This window comes from Mobula birostris, chromosome 2 (genome assembly GCF_030028105.1).
Source record: "Mobula birostris isolate sMobBir1 chromosome 2, sMobBir1.hap1, whole genome shotgun sequence".
Lineage (NCBI taxonomy): Eukaryota > Metazoa > Chordata > Chondrichthyes > Myliobatiformes > Myliobatidae > Mobula > Mobula birostris.
Window position 1 is genome coordinate 80,874,464 of NC_092371.1, and position 14,786 is coordinate 80,889,249.

Consider the following 14,786-nt stretch of genomic DNA (forward strand, 5'->3'; position numbering starts at 1 on the left):
TCCATCAGCACAGGTCACCAGAAGCCTGAGTGCAGAGCCCCCTGCTCTACTCGCTCTATACTTCAAGTTTGCTGATGATACCACTGGCCTACGTAGGCCGAATCAAAGGTGGTGATGAACCAGCATATAGGATGGAGGCTGAAAATCTGGCTGAGTGGTGCCACAACAACAACCTCTCACTCAATGTCAGCAAGACCAAGGAGTGGATTATTGCCTTCATGAGGAAACCAGAGATCCATGAGCTAGTCTTCATTGGAGGATCACAGGTAGAGAGGGTTAGCAACTTTAAATTCCTTGGTGTTATCATTTCAGAGCACCTGTCTCAGGCCCACCATGCAAGAGCAATTACGACGAAAGCATGGCAGCGCCTCTTCTTCCTTAGGAATCTGCGAGGATTCAGCATGTCATTGAAAACTTAGTCTAACTTCTATAGATGTATGATGGAGAGTATGTTGACTGGCTGCATCACAACCTGGTATGGACACACCAATGCCCTTGAATGGAAAATCCTACAAAAAGTAGTGGATACAGCCCAGTCCATCACAGGTAAAGTCCTCCCCACCATTGAACACATCTATACTGAGTGTTGTTGCAGGAAAGCAGCATCCTTCATCAGAAACCCCCACCACCCAGGTCATGCTCTCTTCTCGCTGCTGCCATCAGGAAGGAGGTACACGAGCCTCAGGACTCACACTGCCAGGTTCAGGAACAGTTACTACCCCTCAACCATCAGGCTCTTGAACCAGAGGGATAACTTCACTTGCCCCATCACTGAACTGTCCCAAAAAACCACGGACTCACTTTCAAGGACTCTTCACCTCATGTTCTCAATATTAATTGCTCATTTATTTCCTTTCTGTATTTGCACAGTTTATTGTCTTTTGCACACAGATTGTTTTGTCCGTCGTGTGTGTGGTCTTTCATTGATTCTATTATGTTTCTTTGCATTGACTGTGAATACCCGCAAGAAAATGAATCTCAGGGTAGCATATGGTGCCATATATCTAATTTACTTTGAACATCACTGGACTATTAGTCCTGCCCTCTACATCGTGGACGTATCTTCACATACAAGCTAAAATTCATGGGATAAAAGAAGCTGGAAACAAGAAACGAAATGTGACGAGGTGGATGAAATACAAAATGGTGTACTCGTAGACATGTAGGCTAAACATTTCAACATGTAATCTCAATCCAATTTTATTTGATAAGGTACCTTTCAGAGATTTTATAACGTTAACAGGTGCCATACAATTGCAACTTTTTTTTGTCTAAGTGGCCCTTTAAGGGGTTAGTGGGGATTAGCAGAGATAAGCTCCCTCTACCTATTACGTGCTCCCTATGGTGTGTGTCTCACATAACTTCTGACAACCAAGTCCAGCTCCCGGCCTTCACGTGCAGCTTAGCTAATAGGCCCAGTGTAACCTTTTGTTTGAGAAGGGGCAAAGGCGGTTTACTGGTGCCTTAAAACCAGTCACTTTGGACAGATGGGGCTCGACAGCTGTGGTTGGCAGCTCACCTAGGTGAAGGAAAACTCCGATCTCAAACCTCTGCTGCCCTGTGGCTATACCCACTCATGGGGAAGGTTTTGGGAGTAAACCCTGAGGAAAAATCCAAAGCTGGAGTCCCTAAGGCAGTCCTATGTTGAGTTCAACACTGACTGGCAACCCCTGCAACGCCACTGGTACCAAACTGTATTGATCTCTGCCGTTCCTTTGGATTCGTCAGCTGCATGGAGAGGGGGGACCTGCTGCATAGAGAACAGCTTGCTCTCCATATCACACTCCCCCAGCTCGCATATCATGTAGACTGCTAAGATACAACAAGTATGGTCTACCCTGACCAACAGAGAACCTCACATTTTGTCTGAGCTGAGAACATTTTCCCCTACTCACCTTTAATCAATGAATCTGGGGACTCAAAACTTTAAAAAAAAATAATAATCCTTAGTCAGGAAATGACCTTGAAATGATAGATGCATTACCTTGAGCATCTCCGCAGTTTGTTTTGCAGCTTCATTAATTTCAGCTTGAATTCTGAGGTTGTCTTGGTATTGCTTGCAATTTACCCCTTCATGTATAGCCTATGTAAATAAGCAGAAGAGATATTGTTAGGGATACAGCACAGTAACCGAAGAGACTGCCCTGACCAATTACAACCATGTCACTAAATAACCTACTAACCCATACATTTTTGATAAAGAACATAACAGAATCAATGAAAAACTGCACACAACGAGACATACAAACAAGCAATGTTGCCTTCCAGTCTGGCCTTTCTCCTCTGACCTCTCTCATTAACAAGGCGTTTTCGCCGACAGAACCACTGCTCACTGGAAGCTCTTTCTGTTTTTCACAACATTCTCTGTAAACTCTAGAGACTGTTGTGTGTGAGAACCCCAGATCAGCCGTTTCTAAGATACTCTAACCACTCTGTCAAAGATCATATTTCTTCCCCATGATGATGTCTGGCCTGAACAAATGTACCTCTTGACCATTCCTGCATGCTTTGGTGCATTGAGTTGCTGCCATATTGATTGACTGATAAGGTATTTGTATTAACGAGCAGGTGTACAGTGGCCACAGTGTTAAAAAAAAAGGATCTAGTGTTTTCCTGGGGTATGTGATGAATAAACTTTCCTCGGGCTTCCAGCCGGGTACAAGTATTGATTATAAGCGATGTTTCAATGACAAACTCTGCCACCTTCACCACGGATGATGCCTGGGCACATCTAGTTTGGTGGTATATATATCCTCTTCTTTGAGATTCTCTGAACTAGTGGAAAATCTCAGCATCAATCCTGTCATGCCCCCTAAAGGTCTTGCATGTTTTAGTAAGATCTCCTAAACTCCAAATCAGATAGATCTAATTTCTTAAGACACTGGTGACAGGCCACTGCTCTCATCCCAGGATTTAACCCCGGGAATTTTTTTTTAAACTGCACCCAATGGCACCGTACCACTTCACAACAAGGGGACCAGAACAGCACAGTTCTCCAGGTGAAGTCTCACCAGCATCCTGTACAACTGTAATAATGGTTCCCTATTTCTGGAATGCGAGAAGAAACTGGTCAGGGGAAGTACGTGCAAACTCCATATGGACAGTGCAGGAATTGAACCTCTTGCAATAAAGGCCAGTATACCCTTTGCCTCCCTAGCCACTGGTTATGCCTGTTTGCTAAATGTGCGACAGTTAGACCCGTGCTCTAACTCTATTCAAAGTACATTTATTATCAAAGTATGTATAAGTTATGCAACCTTGAGGTTGGCCGGCTTACAAGCAGCCACAAAACAAGAAACTCGAAAGAACCACAAACCCAAAGCCCAGAGCAGCTAGAGTAGGCCCATAGTCTCAGTCAGGGGTTCATCAGACAGTGGGGCAAATCACCCCAGAGCTCACAGACACCAATGCCGGAGCAGCTGGAGCATGGCACAGCCTTGGTGCCAAGGAGAGCGGGGTAAAATGTCACAGAACAGAACAGGCCCAAGCTCCCACCTCCAGTCCCGACACCCTGCCTTTTCAGTCCATCTGGCCTGGCGTTTAAATTGCCCAAGCACCGGGTCATCCGCCAGACTAAGACCTGGGCCTCACCGCAGCAATACACTCTGGGCCTAGGCCCCATGTTCTGGCCCATGGCCACTGCCATATTCCAGCCCACTCTCGACTTTTCTAAATCTGCCTGGCACTTCCATCGATCCAACCTTGTTCCTGGTTTAGCAACAACTCCACTCCACTCTCTCTAACTCCATTTTGAACAAGCCACGACCTTGCTCCAACTCCGTCTCGCACCCTTAGATCAGCTTCGCCTGCACTTGCCTCTTCATTCTTTGTGGTGACCATTTACCACAACTTTCCACAGAAAAAGTGTTATTAATAGAGTACTTAGTTCTATTCTTTGATTTGAAGACCACCAGTAAGCTGTCACCCACCTTCAGTAACACCATCTTAAACCTGACAATCACCTTTGACTGAAATTTGTATGTTGCAAGGGTTGAGAACTTAAGGTTCCCAGGAGTTAACGTCAGCAGTAGCCTCCAGGCCCAGCCACGGCCAAGAAAGCTCACCAGTGCCACTACTTCCTCAGGAGGCTGAATATTTTCGGCTCTTCCGTGTTGACACTTACCAATTTTTATTGATGCACCATAGAAAGTATTTGATCTGGGTGCATCACAGCTTGGTATGGAAACTATACTGCCTGTGACCATTAAGAAACTGCAGAGAGTAGTGGACACAGCTCAGCACATCATGGAAACCAGCCTCCCCTCCATGGACCCTGTCTACACTTCTCAGTAAATCAAAGACCCCCCCCCCACAAACCCAGACATTCTCCCTTCTCCTCTCCCCCATTGGGTAGAAGATACAAAAGCCTGAGAGTATGTACTTCCAGCCTCAAGGACCACCCCCGCCGCTGTTATTGAATAGTTCCCTAATATGATAAGGTTCAAGATTGTTTAATGTAATTTCCAGTACACAAATATAAAAGAGAACGGCTTTATAGTGGACTAAAATGGACTCGATTTCACAATCTACCTTGTTACAGCTTCACACCTTATTGCCTACCTGCACTGCACTTGCTCTGTAATGTAACACTTTATTCTGCATTCTGCAATTGTCTTCTCTTGTACTACCTCGATGCACTGTGTACGAACAGCAGCTGAGACAAGCTTTTCACTGTACCTTGGTACGTATGACAATAATAAACCAATTCTAATTCTTTAACTGTCAGTTTTGGTCTTGAGACTTTCAATTGACTTGGTTTTATGTCGAGAGAGAAATCCAGCTGTCAGTGACCCATAAGCTGCAAAAACCAATGTCCTTTGCTGTACACATGAGAAATAAAGCTACTCTTTAATTGCTCTGGCTCCTTTCTGAAAAGCCTCTAAGTCCTACCCACCTTGCAGATAAGGCAGTTACTTTTCATACAGAGGGGGCAGTGAAAATCATTGACGTCGTCTTCATAGATACACCAGCCCCTGCAATCTGGGGTTTTGCAGTGGTAACTGTTCTCACTGCAGTTCTCGGCAATCGCTAAGCTTCTGTCCAGGTAGCTGCGATACTCATCCGCTGATAGGAGCTGTGCGGAAACACATCAAAGGTAGAGTTAGAACCAGAAGGGCAGCTCTCTTTTTATTTACAGATACAGCACAATAACAGGTCTTTCCTGCCCAACAAGTCCATGCCACCCAATTAAGATATAGGAGCCTACCGAGTCCTTTCCGATTGCACCTATGTGATCAACTAACCGGCTAAACCGTAGATCTTTAGAATGCAGGAGGAAACCCACGCGGTCATGGGGAGAATGTACAAACTCCTTATAGGCAATGGCGAGAATTGAACTCGGGTCACTGGCACTACAACGACATTACGCCAACTGCCACGCTACTGTGTCACCACTAACTTAAAATAGTGACACAGAACTTACAGCCTTGATCAGGGGTTCTCAACCTAGGGTCGGTCCACAGACCCCTTGGTTAACGGTGGGGGTCCACGGACTTAAAAAAGATGGTAACCTGTGATCTAGAAAGAAGCCGCAGGGTAAAACAGAATCTGTTGTTGCTAGTGTTAGTACTCTGCCTCACAAATCCAATTAAAAGCACGCCTTTGAGTTCATAGTTCAAAGTAAATTTATTATCAAAGTCACCATATAAAACCTTGAGATTCTCCTTGTGGGCATTCATGGTAGATACAAAGAAAAACAACAGAATCAATGAAAAACTTCATACAAAAGACCGATGAACAACCAATGTGCAAAAGGCGAAAAACTGTGCAAATGCAAAAAGAAAAACTAATAATTACAAGAAGTAAATAAATATTACTGAGAGCATGAGTTGTAGAGTCCTTGAAAGTGAGTCCATAGGTTGTGGAATCAGTTGAGTGTTGAGGTGAGTGGGTGAAGTGAGACAAAGCTTTGGCATCTGCCAGAAGTTTCAGGGTGCCACGCAGGACCCTGGGTCCAAGAGGCTTTTGTTCTGAGTTCCTTTCTGGTGCATAGGAGGTGCAGAGCAGGACTGGCTCTATTCACCAAAACGCAGGCCACTGAGATGGCAAGGAATGTCCCTGCCTTCCTAGGCCCTTCTTGCCAAAAAAGGAGGCGATTAACAAACCCACGTGCTGCCAAACCAGAGGTGGTTGGATTGTTCTTGAGGTAAAGCACAAGGTAGGAGGGTGAAGAGAACTCACGTATTTTATCTCGCGTTCAAGGATCTTGCTATCGCAAGAGTAATACTCGTTCATAAATGGACACGTCACATCAGCGTCTGTGCTGTTCAGGATCGTTCCCTTCAGGCAGTCTCTGGAAGTAGTGACATTGGTGTCAATAAAATTCACTGTTTTTCCTGTACCATTTCTACTCCCAACCTCCTCCCTCAGAATTAGGATCTGAATCAAGTTTAGGGAAAGTTATAGGGAAAGGCTGAATAGGTTAGCACTTTATTCCCCGGAGTGTAGGAGGGCAGCATGGTAGCTTAACGGTTAGCACAATGGTTTACAGTACCAGCAACGTGGGTTCAATTCCCAATGCTGCCTGTAAGGAGTTCACACATTCTCCTCCAGGTGCTCCGGTTTCCTCCCACAGTCCAAAAACCTACAGACGGGTAGGTTAAGTGGGCATTGTAAATTGTCTCATGACTAGGCCAGGATTCAATCTGGGGATTGCTGGGTGGCATGGCTCGAAGGGCACAGGATACAGTGCAGAATAGGCCCTTGCGGCCCTTCACGCCACACCACCAGCCACCCGATTTCACCCTAGCCTAATCATGGGACAATGTACAATGACCAATCAACCTACTACCTGGTAGGTCTTTGGACTGTGGGAGGAAATCTGAGCACCTGGAGGAAACCCACGCATTCCACAGGGGGGGCGTACAAACTCCTTAACAGAAGGTGCTGGGATTGAACTCAGAGCTGTAATAGCGTCATGCTGTTATGCTACCATGGCAGTATCCGATAGAGGTATACAAAATTATGAGGGGTATAGACAGGATAAATGCAAGTAGGCTTTTTTCCACTGAGGCTGGGTGAGACAAGAACTAGAGGTCATAGGTTAAGGGGAAAGGAGAAATATTAAAGGAGAACCTGAGTGAGAACTTCTGCACTCAGAGTGTGGTGTGAGTGTAGAACGAGCTGGCAGCAGAAGTGGTGGATGTGGGTTTGATTGCAACATTAAAGAGAAGTACATAGTATGAAGGGCTATGGTCCAGGGGTAGGTCAATGGAATGATGCAGAATAACAGTTTGGCATGGATTAGAAGGGCCGAAGGGCCTGTTTCAGTGCTGTAGTGCCCTATGATTCTCTCTCTTGTTTCCAGGAGCATAGCAATAATCAAAATACACAAGTTCAAATCCCACCAAGGGGGTGGGGGGGGGGGTGATGAGTGAGATAAATATGTTTCACTTTTGTCAGGGTTTTGCCTCTTGCCGCAGCTGACAGGATGCTCCACTTCTGCTTTTATCCCTTCCCTCAGCCAAAGCATATATTGTGCTCCTCTGCTTCTCCCCTTCCAACCCCCCACCTGCCTCTGCATTTCAATGGATTGCCCTTTGCTGCTTCTCTCACCTTAGTGAGACTCCAGCCTCTCCCCCCCGCCATTTCTTAACTTTCCTAACGCAACTCCCTTTGCAACCCCCTGAACCATTCTCTCTCTCCCACCCCCCATCTGATGAAGGGCCAAAGTTAACTCTCAGCAGCCACTTCATCAGGTACACCTGTACACCTGCTTGTTAATGCAAACCAGCCAATCGTGTGGCAGCAACTCAATGCAAAAGCACACAGACATGGTCAAGAGGTTCAGTTGTTGTTCAGCCTAAACCTCAGAATGGGGAAGAAATGTGATCTAAGTGTCTTTGATTGTTGATGCCAGATGGGGTGGTTTGAGTATCTCAGAAATTGCTGATCTCCTGGGATCTTCATATACAGCTGTCTCTAGAGTTTACAGAAAATGGTGTGAAAAACAAAAAACATCCAGTGAGCAGCAGTTCTGTAGGTGAAAACACCTTGTTAATGAGAGAGGTCAGAGAATGGTCAGCCTGGCTCAAGCCGACAGGAAGGTGACAGTAACTCAAGTAACCACTTGTTACAACAGTGGTGTGCAGAAGAGCATCTCTGAAAGCACAACACGTCGAACCTTGAAGACCACACCAGATTCCACTCCTGTACCTAATAAAATGACCAGATTGAGAAAGTATCAGAATGGCAATGAAACTAGCGTTGGAGGCTTTTAGGATAGAGAGTGATTTCTAAAACAACAAAGTGCCTCTGTGAGGGTGTCAATTCTCTACACGTTTCGATGTTGGTGCTTAGTGCTGGGAGAGGGACTGACTCTCTTCCTAGAAGTTTGCTTAGACAAGTACATGGATAGAAGGGGTATATGAGCCAAATGTAGGCAAATTCACGATAAAAGAGTGTTTATTGTCATTAGTCAATTAGATAGTAGATAAGTGTGAAAGAGAGGAAAATGATTGCTACTCCCGATTCGATGCAGCATAAAAAACACAATAAATATAAATGCATTATCTTAGCCTTTATACAAGAAATGATTATCTGTACATAAAGTGACACTAAGACCTTAAGACACAAGAGCAATTTAGGCCATTCAGCCCATAGAGTCTGCTCTGCCATTCCATCATGGCTGATCCTGGATCCCACCCATCCCCACACACTTGTTTTCTTGCCATATCCTTTGTGCCCTGACTGATCAGGAAACGATCAACTTCCGTCTTAAATATACCCACGTACTTGGCCTCTACCGCAGCCTACCACCGATTCACTACTTTCTGGCTAAAAAAAAAAAATCCTCCATACCTCTGTTTTAAAATGTTGCCCCTCAATTTTGACACTGTGCTCTCTAGTTCTGGATACCCCACCATAGGAAACGTACTCTCCACATACACCCTATCCTTTCACATCCTTTCAACATTCAGTAGGTTTCAGTGAGATTTCCACCCTACCCCCCCCCCGCATTCTTCTAAATTTTGTGTGTGCTGTACTGCAAGAGAGATTGGTGTTATTTTATAGCCAAGTACTCTGCCACACTGTTCAGTATTGTGCCCTTTTACACCCCTCTCTGATTTACAATGCAACAGAAGGTTTCTCTTACTTGCAGAAGGAATGTAGGCACTCTCGAAGAGTAACTCCCTCCCCGTGCTCCAACGAAGTGAAACAAATTGGGCAATCAAACTCCTCACTTGCCGAGACCAGGTTTTGATCATCTGTTTCCAACATCTGCTGGTAATTCTTCTGCCGCTCGAGAACCATTGACTGAGAAATAAAAATAACTGAGTTATAAGGAAAGGGGAAGGTTGAATAGGTAAGGATTTTATTCTTTGGAGTTTAGGAGATCGAGGGGAGATTTGATAGAGGTGTACAAATTTTGAGGGGTATAGATAGGGTAAATGCAAGCAGGCTTTTTCCACTGAGGTTGGGTGAGATAGTCATAGTCGTAGTCATAGTCATACTTTATTGATCCCAAGGGAAATTGGTTTTTGTTACAGTTGCACCATAAATAACTAAATATGTAAATTATGCCAGGAAATAAGTCCAGGACCAGCCTATTGGCTCAGGGTGTCTGACCCTCCAAGGGAGGAGTTGTAAAGTTTGATGGCCACAGACTGGAATGACTTCCTATGACACTCTGTGTTGCATCTCGGTGGAATGAGTCTCTGGCTGAATGTACTCCTGTGCCCAACCAGTCCATTATGTAGTGGATGGGAGACATTGTCCAAGATGGCATGCAACTTGGACAGCATCCTCTTTTCAGACACCACCGTCAGAGAGTCCAGTTCCATCCCCACAACATCACCGGCCTTCCTCAAACCCCAAAACCCCCCAATCCCTCCCTCGCACAAAAACAGATCGCCCACCCAAACACGGCAGATAAAACATCAAAACCCTCCCAAACAAAAAAAAACACAGAATAGGGTTAGTCCTGACGAATGGTCTCGGCCCGAAATGTCGACTGTACCTCTTCCTAGAGATGCTGCCTGGCCTGCTGCGTTCACCAGCAACTTTGATGTGTGTTGCTTGAATTTCCAGCATCTGCAGAATTCCTCGTGTTTACGAATGAGTTTGTTGATTCTGTTGATGTCTGCTACCCTCAGCCTGCTGCCCCAGCACACAACAACAAACATGATAGCACTGGCCACCACAGACTCGTAGAACATCCTCAGCATCGTCTGGCAGATGTTAAAGGACCTCAGTCTCCTCAGGAAATAGGGACGGCTCTGACCCTTCTTGTAGACAGCCTCAGTATTCTTTGACCAGTCCAGTTTATTGTCAATTCATATCCCCAGGTATTTGTAATCCTCCACCATGTCCACACTGACCCCCAGATGGAAACAGGGGTCACCGGTGCCTTAGCCCTCTCTAGTTAGACGAACTAGAGGTCATGGTTTAAGGGGGAAAGGTGAAATATTTAAGGGCAACATGAGGGGGAGCTTCATCACTCAGAGGGTGTGAGAGTGTGGAGCGAGCTGCCAGCACAAGTGGCAGAAGCTGATTCGATTTCAACATTTCAAAGGTTCAAAAGGATCATTTTATTATCAAAGTATGTACACTATACAACTCTGAGATCAGTCTTCTCCAGATAGCCATGAAATACATCAAAAACATGGAATTCGCTGTAAGAAGACATCAAACCCCCCTCCCACATGGAAGAGAAAAAGAAGCAAAACTCAAATCCCAAAACCCCCCAATCCCTCCCTCGCACAAAAACAGATCGCCCACCCAGACACGGCAGATAAAACATCAAACCCTTCCCACACAAAAAAATAACACAGATAATAACATGAACATCAAATCTACAACACCTTCCTCATTCAAAAAAGTAACATATCGCCCACCCGCCAATTGACAACAAGAAAGAAAACACAGAAAACTGAAGGAGACCAATATTAACTACAGTCCACACCAATAGTCACGTGTCTCAGAATTCCAAAAACATCCTCCGTCAGCATCGCGGAGATCAACAGCTCGAACTCAGTCTTTCCATGGGGCCTTCATTCACAGAGTCACGGCCTCCCATGGGAGCGACCTCCAGCCCAACGCGGCTTTCCATTAGGAGCGATCTCCGTCCTGACCTGTGAGAAGTGACTGCCGACCCAGCCTCCTCCGAATTTGCCTCGATGCTTCGATTGGTGAGAGATGGAGTCGATTATGGCCCCTTCCCCTGTCTCTAATCTTCTGTTCAAGGCAGCTCGTGCTTGACGTCCTCTCCTGGAATTTTCTTGGGGACAGCAGAGCGCTAGATCACTCAATTGAACTCCAAAATTCAGCTACCAAAAATAAATCCAAAGGGTTTCGGCTATGTGTGAAGCCAAAAGAGATGGGGGAGATTTTGAACAATTTCTTTTCTTCGGTATTCACTAAGGAGAAGGATATTGAATTGTGTAAGGTAAGGGAAACAAGAAGGGTAGTTATGGAAAGTATGACAATTAAAGAAGAGGAAGTACTGGCGCTTTTAAGGAATATAAAAGTGGATAAGTCTCTGGGTCCGGACAAGATATTCCCTAGGGCCTTGAGGGAAGTTAGTGTGGAAATAGCAGGGGCTCTGACAGAAATATCTCAAATGTCATTAGAAACGGGGATGGTGCCGGAGGATTGGCGTATTGCTCATGTTGTTCCATTGTTTAAAAAGGGTTCTAAGAGTAAACCTAGCAATTATCGGCCTGTGAGTTTGACATCAGTGGTGGGTAAATTGATGGAAAGTATTCTTAGAGATGGTATATATAATTATCTGAATAGACAGGGTCTGATTAGGAACAGTCAACATGGATTTGTGCATGGAAGGTCATGTTTGACAAATCTTATTGAATTTTTTGAAGAGTTTACTAGGAAAATTGATGAGGGTAAAGTGGTGGATGTTGTCTATATGGACTTCAGTAAGGCCTTTGACAAGGTTCCACACGGAAGGTTAGTTAGGAAGGTTCAATCGTTAGGCATTAATATCCAAGTAGTAAAATGGATTCAGCAGTGGCTAGATGGGAGATGCCAGAGAGTAGTGGTGGATAACTGTGTGTCAGATTGACGGACGGTGTGTACTGGTGTGCCTCAGGGATCTGTACTGGGTCCAATGTTGTTTGTCATATATATTAATGATCTGGATGATGAAGAGGTAAACTGGATTAGTAAGTATGCAGATGATACTAAGATAGGTGGTGTTGTGGATGATGAAGTAGTTTTTCAAAGCTTGCAGAGAGATTTAGGACAAATAGAAGAGTGGGCTGAAAGATGGCAGATGGAGCTTAATGCTGAAAAATGTGAGGTGCTACATTTTGGTAGGACTAATCAAAATAGGACATACATGATAAGTGGTAGGGCATTGACGAATGCTGTAGAACAGAGGGATCTAGGAATAATGGTGCATAGTTCCCTGAAGGTGGAATCTCATGTGGATAGGGTGGTGAAGAAAGCTTTTGGTATGCTGGCCTTTATTAATCAGAGCATTGAGTATAGGAAACAACAGGAATTCTGCAGATGCTGGAAATTCAAGCAACACACACAAAAGTTGCTGGTGAACGCAGCAGGCCAGGCAGCATCTCTAGGAAGAGGTGCAGTCGACGTTTCAGGCCGAGACCCTTCGTCAGGACTCAAGGGTCTCGGCCTGAAACGTCGACTGCACCCTTTCCTAGAGATGCTGCCTGGCCTGCTGCGTTCACCAGCAACTTTTATGTGTGTTGCATTGAGTATAGGAGTTGGGATGCAATGTTGAAATTGTATAAGGCATTGGTAAGGCCAAATTTGCAGTATTGTGTACAGTTCTGGTCACCGAATTATAGGAAAGATGTCAATAAAATTGAGAGAGTACAGAGGAGGTTTACTAAGAGTTTCATCCCCTAAATTACAGAGAAAGGTTGAACAAGTTAGGTCTTTATTCTTTGGAGCATAGAAGGTTGAGGGGGGACTTGATAGAGGCGTTTAAAATTATGAGGGAGATTGATAGAGTTGATGTGGATAGGCTTTTTCCATTGAGAGTGGGGGAGATTCAAACAAGAAGACATGAGTTGAGAGTTAAAGGGCAAAAGTTTAGGGGTAACATGAGGGGGAACTTCTTTAATCAGAGAGTGGTAGCTGTGTGGAATGAGCTTCCAGCAGAAGTGGTTGAGGCAGGTTCGATGCTGTCGTTTAAAAGTTAAATTGGATAGGTATATGGACAGGAATGGAATGGAGGGTTATGGGCTGAATGCAGGTCGGTGGGACTAGGTGAGAGTATGAGTTCGGCACGGACTAGAAGGGCCGAGATGGTCTGTTTCTGTGCTGTAATTGTTATATGGTTATATGGCTTGACCCCATGTGGATTCTTGTCACTGTATTCTATGTCCCTCAGATGATCACATTTCAAATACCACACAAGGCCACAAAAGCCACTGACTGTTGTCGGCAACATTGAACAGCAGAGTCACAGAACACTACCGCACCAGAACAGGCCCTTTGGCCCATCTAGTTATAACAAACTGCTATTCTGCCCAGCCCCATTGACCTGTACCTATACCATAGCCCTCCATACCCCTTCTATCCACGTAATTACCCAAATTTCTCTTAAACGCTGAAATCAAACCCACTGAACAGCTCGTTCCACACTCCCACCAGCTGAGTGAAGAGGTTCCAATTAAATATTTCACCTTTCACTTTTAACATATGACCTCTAGCTTTAGTTATCACCCAACTCGGTTCAAAGTGTCTTTCTAAATTTTCTCTCCCTACACCACTGATAACAGGAACAAACCATTTGGCCAACAATGGCTGTACTGAACACAATGTGAGATTAAACTAAATCCTTTCTGTCCGCACATCAGCCAAAACCCTCCATTCCCTGTATACTCGTGTCTATTCAAAAGCTTCCTAAACATGACTATTGTATCTGCTTCCATCACTCCCCCGGTAGCCTGTGGCAAACACCCACCTCTCTCTGTGTAAAAATACTTCTTTCATCCATCCTCTTTCAAATGCCCCCCCACCGCCCATCTTAAATGCATGTCCTCTAGTAATTGATATTTTTACCATGGGGGTAAGAGTCTAGCTGTCTAACCTATCCATGCCTCTTGTAATTTTATAGGTCTCCGCTTTGTCCCTGACGTTCCAGAGAAAACGAAGTTTGTTCCTATTCCCTAATCTCGAGAGTATCCTGATAAATCTCTTCAGTGTCCTCTCCAAAGCCTCAACATTCTTATTATAATGGCGGCAACCAGAAGTGCACACATATTCCAAATCAAGCTCAAAGTAAATCCTTCATAATGCTGCTGCTAGGATGCACTGGGGCACATCATAGGTGGTGTAACCTGGGTTTATCAGGTGCTTCTGGTCTTTCAACATCAGACATCCTCGCCCATGTGACCCAGCCAGGGTTGATCAGGCCCCAGCTTGATCAGGTCCCAGCAGCATTGCTCCACGGGTCACACCTCCTGATCCATAGCCATCCGGAGGCTTGTTCAGCAGCCTCTGTGACGGCCCTGATGGCTCTTTCCTTTGCAGCCCCCGTAATGCCAAGGAGAGCATAGGTTCCGCACAATGCATATGTGTGAAATATACTACTTTGAGATTCTTTTCCTTGCAGACATTTATGGGTAAACAAAGAACACAACCGAATCTATGAAAAAAAAACTACATAAATAAAGACTGACAAACAATCAGGGTGCAAAAGGCGGCAAATAATTTTAAAGAGTAAGGAATACTGAGGACAAGAGATCTGGAGAGTCCTTGAGAGCGAGTCTGAAGATTGTGGAGTCGTTTCAGCATTGAGGTGTGTGAAGTTATCCAAGCCGGTTTAGGAGGTGGATGGTTGTAGGGTAATAACT

At 45.0% G+C, this 14,786-nt stretch overlaps 2 protein-coding genes across 5 annotated transcripts in view; one reads left to right on the plus strand and one right to left on the minus strand.

Moving 5' to 3' along the window:
• Nucleotides 1-14,786, plus strand: part of tbc1d20 (TBC1 domain family, member 20) — a 112,384-nt gene that overhangs the window by 74,202 nt on the left and 23,396 nt on the right. The gene's annotated exons all lie outside the window — the stretch shown is intronic.
• Nucleotides 1-14,786, minus strand: part of LOC140187992 (ranBP-type and C3HC4-type zinc finger-containing protein 1-like) — a 64,919-nt gene that overhangs the window by 9,954 nt on the left and 40,179 nt on the right. For all 4 annotated transcript variants that reach the window (XR_011883203.1, XM_072243875.1, XM_072243863.1 and 1 more), the window contains 4 exons: nucleotides 9,095-9,255; nucleotides 6,181-6,292; nucleotides 4,895-5,074; nucleotides 1,985-2,083 (listed from right to left, as the gene is read on the minus strand). Coding sequence is in view for 3 of the 4 variants with exons in the window: in XM_072243875.1 (XP_072099976.1) it covers nucleotides 1,985-2,083; nucleotides 4,895-5,074; nucleotides 6,181-6,292; nucleotides 9,095-9,255 (552 nt within the window). In the remaining variant the exon portion in view is untranslated. The remainder of the gene's footprint in view (nucleotides 1-1,984; nucleotides 2,084-4,894; nucleotides 5,075-6,180; nucleotides 6,293-9,094; nucleotides 9,256-14,786) is intronic.